Source organism: Pteropus alecto, unplaced genomic scaffold, assembly GCF_000325575.1.
Source record: "Pteropus alecto unplaced genomic scaffold, ASM32557v1 scaffold314, whole genome shotgun sequence".
Taxonomy (NCBI): Eukaryota; Metazoa; Chordata; class Mammalia; order Chiroptera; family Pteropodidae; genus Pteropus; species Pteropus alecto.
In genome coordinates this window covers 633,760-643,321 of record NW_006435849.1, presented here as the reverse complement: position 1 = coordinate 643,321, position 9,562 = coordinate 633,760, and the positions used below count along the sequence as shown (strand labels likewise).

General features: G+C 36.9%; 1 protein-coding gene across 2 annotated transcripts in view; it reads left to right on the top strand.

The window, feature by feature from the left end:
- Positions 1-8,612: 8,612 nt before the first annotated feature.
- Positions 8,613-9,562, top strand: part of PSMD8 (proteasome 26S subunit, non-ATPase 8) — a 6,636-nt gene continuing 5,686 nt past the window's right edge. Inside the window, exon 1 of one of the 2 annotated variants that reach the window (XM_006911720.3) lies at positions 8,613-9,018. In XM_006911720.3, the coding sequence (XP_006911782.1) occupies positions 8,665-9,018 (354 nt within the window). In that variant the 5' untranslated portion in view covers positions 8,613-8,664. The remainder of the gene's footprint in view (positions 9,019-9,562) is intronic. The other variant, XM_025046654.1, reaches the window with a different exon arrangement.

The following is a 9,562-nucleotide window of genomic DNA, read 5'->3' as shown; positions in this document are numbered from 1 at the left end:
AACAAAAGGCATCAATCTACACATTCAAGAGATTCAATTAACTCCAAGCAGGATAAATTCAAAGAGATCTATGCTGAGACATATTATAGTCAAATTGTCAAAATCTAAAGACCAAAAAAAGATTTTAAAACTGGCAATAAAGAAGCGACTCATTGTGTATGAGATAGCCTCATAAGATTAACAGCTGATTTCTCCTCAGAAATCATGGAGGCCAGAAGGTAGTGAGATAAAATTTTAGTTATGCAAGAAAAAAATCTGTCAACCAAAGTTTCTACATCCAGCAAGGAAATAAAAAAGGATTCAATCAAGAATGAAAGAGAAGTTAAGACATTTCTAGATAAACAAAAGCTGAGGAGTTCTTTACCAATACACTTGAAGTGCTAAAGGGAGTTCTTCAGGCTGAAATGAAAAGACATTAGGCAGTAAATTTAAACCATAATAAGAAATAAAGAATACTGGTAAAAGTAATTACATATGTAAATATAAAAGCCAGTATTACTGGTTTGTAACTTTTTCCTACATTATTTCAAAGGCAGTTGCATAAAACAATAATTATAAATTTATGTTAATGAAAACATAATGTATAAGGATGCTGTGACAATAGTAATATAAAGGGAGAGAGGTGGAAATGGATAGGAGCAGAGTGTAAACTATTGAAACTAATTGTATATTCAAACTAAGTTTAGGATGTTAATTGTAATCTCCAAGGTAACCACTAAGAAAATAACTAGAAAATATACAGAAATGTAATAAAGGAATGAAAATGGTACACTACAAATAATCGACTAGATTTATTTAAAAAGTCGTAATGGAAGAATTGAGGAAAAAAAAACATATAAAACATACGGAAAACAAATAGTTAAATGGCAGGAGTAAATCTTTCCTTAGTAATTACTTTAAATGTAAACAGGTTCAAGTGTTCTTTTAAAGGGCAGAGATTTTTAAAAACCCATAATTCATCTCTTCTATATGTTATCCACAAGAGACTCACTTGATAGACCCAAAGAGGTTAAAAGTAAAAGAATGGTAAAATATATTCAATAAAAATAGCAACCAAAAAATGAGCTGGGGTGGCTATATTAATTATCAGACAAAATAGGCTTTAAGTCAAAAAAGGATATGAGACAAAGAAGGACATTACATATTGATAAAAGGTTCAATACAAAAAGATTACATAATTTTATATGCGCACGCACACACACACACATATATATACACCTAAAAACAGAGCCCCAAAATATATGAAGCAAAAATTGACAGAATTGAAAGGAGAAATAGTTGAAGACTTCAACACCTCACTTTCTCTAATGGATAGAACAACCAGACACAAGATCAGTAAGAAAATAGAGTACCTGAACAATAGTTAAAACTCACTAGACCTACAGACATATAAAGAATACTCTACTCAACACATGTGCACATGGAACATTCTCCAGGATATATGGCATGCTAGGCCTCAAGACATGTCTTAATAAAATTAACAATATTGAAATTATACAAAGTATCTTTTATTATTACAATTGACTGAAACTAGAAATTAACAGAAGGAAAACTGGAAAATTCACAAATATGTGGAAATTAAACAATACCAATAAGTCAAAAAAAAAAAAAAATCACAAGGGAAAACTAGAAAAGACCTTGAAAAAAATGAAAACATAATCACAACATACCAAAATTTAAGGGATGCAGCAAAAGAGGGAATTTATACCTATAAACACCTACATTAAAAGAGAAGAAAGATTTCAAGTCACTAACCTAACTGTACACCTTCAGGAACTAGAAAATGAAGAGCAAACTACACCCAAAACTAACAGGAGGAAGGAAATAATAAAGATTAGAGTGGAGATAAATGAAATAAAGAATATAAAAACAGAAAGAAATGAAAACTAAAGTTAGTTTTTTGAAAAGATCAACAAAATTGAGAAATCTTTAGTTAGACTATAAATAAAAAACAGAACACTCAATGAAAGTGGGGCTATTATTATCTATTTTATAAAAATAAAAGAGATTATAAGAGAATGCTTTGAATGATTGTATACCAATGAATGGGATAACCTAGATGAAATAGAAAAATTCTTAGAAACATACAGACTACAAAAACTGACTCAAGAAGAAATAGAAAATATGCATGTATGTACAACAAGTAAGGAGATTGAATCTGTAACAAGAAATATTTCAGTGAAGAAAAGCTTAGCACTAGACGACTTTACTGGTGAATTCTACCAAACTTTTTTTTTTTTTTTGACTAGGTCAGCCATTACACTTTCTTTATTCTGGCTTGGGGTACAAGAACAAAGCAACAGGCCAGTGACCCAGTCTCTGTCTCTAGGTGTGCAGTTCCTGGTGCAGCTCAGCATGGATTTTAGCTCATACTACAACTGTGCATACATCCTAGGAGTACGCACACAGCAAACAAAGGTGTGTGGAAAGTGCAGGGGAAGCAAAGGATGAGACCAGCAGGCTCCTTCTCTCCTCCAGGAGCCTCGACCACACCCGTTTGGTCAAATGTTTGCCCATCTGCACCTTCTACGGGCCGTGCATGAAGTGCTCCACACTGGTCTGGCCACGCTTCTACTTCTAAGCATGAAGTATCACCAGTTCTCATCAAACACTTCCAAAAAATTGAAGAGGCAGGATACATGTCCTAACTTATTCTTACCCTTATTCCAAAGCCAGACAAAAACATTGCAAAAAAGAAAACTAAAGACCAATATCCTTTATGAATATAAATGCAAGAATCCTCAACTAAACACTGCCAAACTGAGTTTAGCAGCACATTAAAAGAGTTATACACTATGATCAAGTGGGATTTATCCCTGGAATGAGTAGTTCAACATACAAAAATCAATCAATGTAATATAACATATTAATAGAATTAAGGGAAAAAAAGATTATCTCAATTGATTCAGAAAAGGTATTTGACAAAATCTCCAACCCTTCTATAATAAAAAATACTCAATAAACTAGGAGTAGAAGGGAATTTCTTAACACAATAAAGGAAATATATAAAAATCTCATAGCTAACATCACTCTCAGTGGTGAAAGACTGAAACACTTCCCAAGATCAGGAACCATCGAGGATGTCCACTTCTACTTAGCATAGCACTAAAAGTTCTAGCCAGAGCAATTAGGCAAGAAAAAGAAAACAAAGGCATCCAAATTAAAAAGGAAGGAGTAAAGTTATCTGTTTGTGGATGACATGCTCTTATACATAGAACACCCACCCACACACACACACACATACACGCACATGCAAGCACACAAACTGTTACAGCTAATAAATGAATTTAGTGAAAATTGCAGGATGCTAAATCAACATACAAAAATTGGTTGTATCTCTATACACTAGAAATAAAATATCTGAAAAGGAAATTAAAAAACAATTTTATTAGCAGAAACATCCAAAAATAAAACATTTACAAATAAATTTATTCGAGGATGTGAAAAAGTCTTTATATTTATAAAAACTTGTATACTGAAAACTACAAAACATTGCTGAAAGAAATTAAAGAAGACTTAAATAAATGGAAAGACATCCTAAGTTCATGAATTGGAAGACTTACTATTATAAGATGACAATACTGTCTGTATTACTTTGCTAGGACTGCCATAAAAAATACCAGAGATTGGATAGCTTAAACTACAGAAATTTATTTTCTCACAATTCTGGAAGCTAGAAGCTCAAGATCAAGATCAAGGTATTGGCAGGCTTGGTTTCTAAAGCCTCTCTCCTCGGCTTGCTGATGGCAGCTCTCTTTCTGTGTCCTCATGCAGTATTTCCTTTGTGTGGTTGCACCACTGATGTCCTTTTGTGTGTCCAAATTTCCTCTTCTAAAGATTACTGTCATATTGGAACCCACCCTAATGAACCTCATTGTAATTTAACAACCTCTTTAAAGGCCCTATCTTCAAATACTGTTACATTGTGAGGTACTCGGGGTTAGAGCTTCAACATATACATTTTGGGGGAACAACATTCACCTTATAACATGACCCAAAGTGATATACAAATTCAATGCAATCTTTATCATGGTCCCAGTGGCAATTTTACAGAAATAGAAAAACCCATCCTAAAACTCAGAATAGCCAAAACTATCTTGATACAGAAGAACAAAGTTGGAGGACTCATACTTCTGAATTTCCAACATTCAAAGCCACAGTAATCAGAACAGTGTGGATATTGGCAGTGTTTAAAGACAGACATATAGATCAACATAATAGAAAAATAGAGCTTAGAAAATTCTCATATAGCTAACTGATTTTTGACCAAGGTGTTAAGACCATCCAATGAGGAAAGGACAGTCTTTTCAACTAATGATTGTGGGAAAATCAGATATCTTCATACAAAAGAATGAAGTTGAACACTTATATTAAACCATGTACAAAAATTAACTCAACTGAATGAGATTCCTAAATTGAAGAGCTTCAATTATAAAACATACGGGAAATTTTTAACCTTTGATTTGGCAATGATTTCTTAAGTATGATACCAAAAGTACAGGCAACAAAAGACAAACAAATAAATTGTACTTCATCAAAACTAAAAACTGGTGAGTCAAAAAACCACCAAACACCACAATTAAAAAATGATCAAAGGACTTGAATAGACATTTTTCCAAAGAGAATATATAAATGACCCATAAGCACATGAAAAGATGTTGAACATCATTTGTTATCAGAAAAATGCAAATCAAAACCACAGAAAGATATCACTTCACACCGATTAGGATCTAAAAAACAACAGATACAAGTATTAGTGAGGATGTAGAGAAATTGGAATCGTCATACATTACTAGTGGGAATATAAAATGGTTCAGTTGCTGTGGAAAACAGTTCGGCGGTTCCTCAAAAAGTTAAATATAGTATAACCATCTCATCCAATAGTTCCACTCTCAGGTACATCACCCAAATGAATTGAAAATTTGTCCAGGGTGTTAAGACAAATACATGTACATACATGTTCATATCAGCACTATTTACAAAGCCAAAAGGTGAAAACAGCTCAAATGTACATCAATGGATAAATGGATTAACAAATTGTGATGTATCCATATAACAGAATATTAATCAGCCATAAAAAGAAATGAAGTACTGATACATGCTGCAACATCTATGAACCTCAAAAACATTACGATAAGTGAAAGAAGCCAGACACATAAGACCACAAATTTTATAATTCCATTATGTGAAATACCCAGAATAGGTAAATACAATAGTCCCCCCACATCTTGGGGGATACATTCCAAGACCCCCAGTGGATGCCTGAAACCGTGGATAGCACTAAACCCTACATATACTATGTGTTTTCCTACTATGTCTTTATGCATTTATCTATGATAAAATTTAATTTATAATTAGGCACACTAAGAGATTTTTTTAAAAACTAAAAATAAAACAATTACAGCAATATACTGTAATAAGAGTTATGTGAATGTGGTCTCTCTCTTACAATATCTTTCGAATTGTTTACTTCTGGAATTTTCCATTTACTATTTTTTAAAAATTATTATTATTTATGCCTACAGCACCTGGTCTTCTTAGGTGGTTTCCCATCTAAATACTAACTAGACCCAACCCTGCTTAGCTTCTGAGATCAGACATCGGGCTCATTCAGGGTGGCATGGCCATAGACCATGGCCCTTGGGTCCACTGGGGAGTGAACTCAGGACCTTCTGCATGTAGAGCAGATGTGCTAACCGCTACGCTATGGAACCACATCCCCCATTTACTATTTTTGGACTGAGGTTGCTGTGGGTAACCGAAACCCCAGAAAGCAAAACTGAGGATAAGGGGAAACTACTGGACACAAAGACAGAATGCAAGCTGGTGGTTACCAGGGGCAAGGGGAAAGAAGAGAATGGGAAGGAACTGCTTAAGGGGCATGGGGTTTCCTTTTGTGGTGATAAAAATGTGTTGAGGTAGATAGAACTGGTATTTGCACAACATTGTGAATGTACTAAATGCCACTGAATTGTATAGTTCAAAATTGTCAGTTTTATGTTATGAGGATTTCACCTCAACGACAATAACCATATTCATCCAGTATGATATTTACTAAGAATATATATATAGAACAGTAACAGAATGTAATAGGTGACTTTAAAATATGTCTTATTGTGAAAGAGATTTAACGTAAGACACAAATGTCTTTCATTTTGATGTGAAAGTGCTGGTTTATTTAATAAATGGTTCTGCAAAGTTGTCTATGAGGGTGGAATTAACTTAGATCCTTACTTTACACCATATGTAAAGTTAATTCAAGGTTAATAAAAAGTACATGTAGAAAAACTTAAATATTTTACCAAAAATATTTGGAAAATATTTGTTTTACTTTGGCGTGGGGAGAACTTCCTAAGTGTAGAAGTCACAAGTGGAAAGTTACATAAATTTGACTATATAAAAATTAATTAAAATTTCGCACTGCAAAAGACAAATAAATAAAATTTTATATATATTCAGAAAATAAACAATAGACCAAAGATAATAATTGCAACAATATGACAAAAGGTTTATCTCTAATATGCATAAGAATCTAAAGTTTACAGAAAAATACAACAATCCTAAGGAAAATTTTAGAGAAGAGGAAATTCAAGCTTTCAATAAACACAGGAAAGTATATTCAACTTCACTAGTATGGAAATGCAAATTAAAGCAAAAACAAATGAACAACTAGAGCTTGTCTTCTATGAGGCTAGCAAACTAAAGAAAAAAACAACAACAAAATCTAGTGCTTGTCCCCTGTGCAAACAAAGGCAAAACAACAAAACTACCAACAACAAAAACAAAACATACACACACAATAAAAAATTTTAAAAAGCAAAAGAAAAGAAAAAACAAAACAAAACACCCAGTGCTTATCCCTTACGAAACTGGCAAAAAGAAACTATAAACTCCAGTAACAGTGATGCTGCCAGCACTTTCATCGCTGATGGAACTGTGGACTACTACAATTTTAGAAAGCAATCTTATGACATCTAATAAAATGAAAAATATACATACCTTGACTCAGTAATCTTTCTTCCTAGGACCTGTCTCTTAGAAATAAAACAACTATATTCAAGAAAGTACACTTAAGGATCTTTATTTTAGCATTGTTAGCAGTGGCAAACAAAAAAAAATGACCTAAATATCAACATGAAAACATTAAATGAATTTGGTATATTCATACTGAAGAATGTTATGCAGTCAGTTGTTTTTTTTTATTAGGAATATGTCCATTGATCTCTAGAGTTGGCTTTACTATATTGCTAAAAAGCATATTGCTTTTTAGAAAATATGTATTGTATTGATGCAGGATAGGACAAATTCCCCTGAGTGGGGTGGGGTGAGGTGAGGGATTCAAGTCCTGCACTGAGAAAGAAGAGGGCTCTTGGTAGAGCGTAAGAAAGAATTCAAACACACACCAAAGTTAGAGTCAAAAGAAAAGTTTATTAGGGAAGGGGTAACACTCCATTAACATAGCATGATCTTCTCTCAGAGGCAGAGAGAGAGCCTAAGAGAGACTCAGAGGGACAGAGACAACAAAGAGGGATGAGGACAGTGAGAGAGACAGAGTAAAGGCACTGAGAGGGACTCTGAGTGTTCAGAGAATTCAGTTTACATATCATTCTTTAGTTTCTGTGAGTTACAGTTTAAAGACTTTGTTTACCCATTTTCCTTTGACAATATGGGCATACAGAGAGAACGGATAAGAGTATGTAGTGAGAAAGGGTAAGACTGTGTAATGTGAAAGGCCTGTTGGCAATTCCCCGCTTTGATCCATAGGTTCCTTATGGTTTTAGCCATAGGGAATGAATGATTTTATTTTGCGTAGGGCATCATTTAAAGACTGTTTTCCCTTAATGATGTGGGGAAATGGATTGTTAGCAATCTTCCGTCAGAAATCTTCCTTTGTTCTGCAGGTTTCCTCCTGGTCTGGTTGCAGGGCTGATTAGCATATTGTAGTCTCTAAATATAGCTTGACTTAACATTTTAGTTCTCTTGCCTCCTCCCTACATTAGTATCAGTTTTGTTTACAAACTTTTTTAAAAGACACAACTTATTTTACATATCCATTCATTCACTCATTCAACAAATATTTATTGACGTGCTGAGAATACAGCCTTAAAGAAAATCCATAAATATCATGCAGTCGAGATTCTAAATGATGGAGACAGAGAGTTGGATTTGAGAAAAAGCGAAGATGTTGAATAGGCAGGTGTGATATGTATCGAGGAATCAGGAGTGGGCGGGGAATGGGAATCTTCCACATATATGTGGCACTTAAAGCCACAAGACTGGGTGATTTTTGTAAAGTTTGTGTATGTTTCTACAAACTTGAGGGAAAATACGGAAGGCTGCAATGACAGATTGCAGAAAAGACCTAGGTTCCAACCTAAACTGTTAGTCTCTTGGAAGGTTACCTAGTCTCTCAAAGACTGTTTAGAAAATAGAATAACACAGCTGTCCAAATGGCTCCATCACCGCCGCCTCTTGGCTTTGAAAAGCTGCCATGATGTTAGACTCTTCAAAACAAACATAGCATCCAGAGCTCAGGATGAAACCAGGGTAGCCATATTGATTACGGGAAAGGAGAAAGCGTTGCGACCGCAGCCATCTTCAGTGAGGGCGAGAGGCGACTTCCGGTGACCATCTTAAGAGACAGCAGGCGGAGCTCCGACTAACATGTTCATTAAGGGCCGGGCTCCCAGGACACCGCCTCGACAGCCACCGAGCGCACAGCGCGGTGGGCGGAGGCAGGTAGTCGTAGCCACGCCCCCGGCTTTGGGCTCCACCTCCAGGCCCCACTTCCGCCGGGGGAGCGGCTGTAGGCGTAGGTCTGACCGGCGGTTTGCCGCATCACGGAAGATGGCGGCTGCGGCGATAAACGGGGCCGTGGGCTCCTCCAGCTCGGGGCCTTCGGCGGCCTCGGGCGCGATCCTGCAGGCTGCGGCCGGCATGTACGAGCAACTCAAGGGCGAGTGGAACCGTAAAAGCCCAAACCTTAGCAAGTGCGGGGAAGAGCTGGGCCGTCTCAAGGTAGGGGTGGACTGGGGACGCTACGACGGGTCTAGACCTAGCCGAGTCCCGGGCCGTGGGGAGATCGCGGTGCCATCGGGACCAAGGCGAGCTGGAGGGTGAAGAATTCGGAACAGCCAAGTTGGGGCTTGGAGTGGTGAAGGAAGTGAGAGGGACCTGGAACGGACCAAACGTGGCCCCATGGTGCGGGGTGGCGGGGTGATGGAGAGAGTGGTTCTGGCATGACTGAGCAGCAGATCCAGATTTTGATGCTCGGAGGCCTAGCTGGCTGTAGTAGCAGGATGGGGGTGTCGGAATTTTTCTGATGGCGGGTTCTGGACGGGACCGAGTGAGGAATGAGGACTGGACACGGTGATGAAAGGAGGAGGAGGAGATGATAGGGTGTGTGGTCAAGACCAGACCAAGTTAGGATCTGAGAGGTTTGGGTCTTAGGGTCACATCTGTGGGAAGTGAGGGGCCGGCCAAGTGTGAGGGCTGGCCTAAATCTAGGAAAAAAATCTCATAGTGGGAGACCAGAATGAGGTTCAGGGTGCTTCAGACCAAC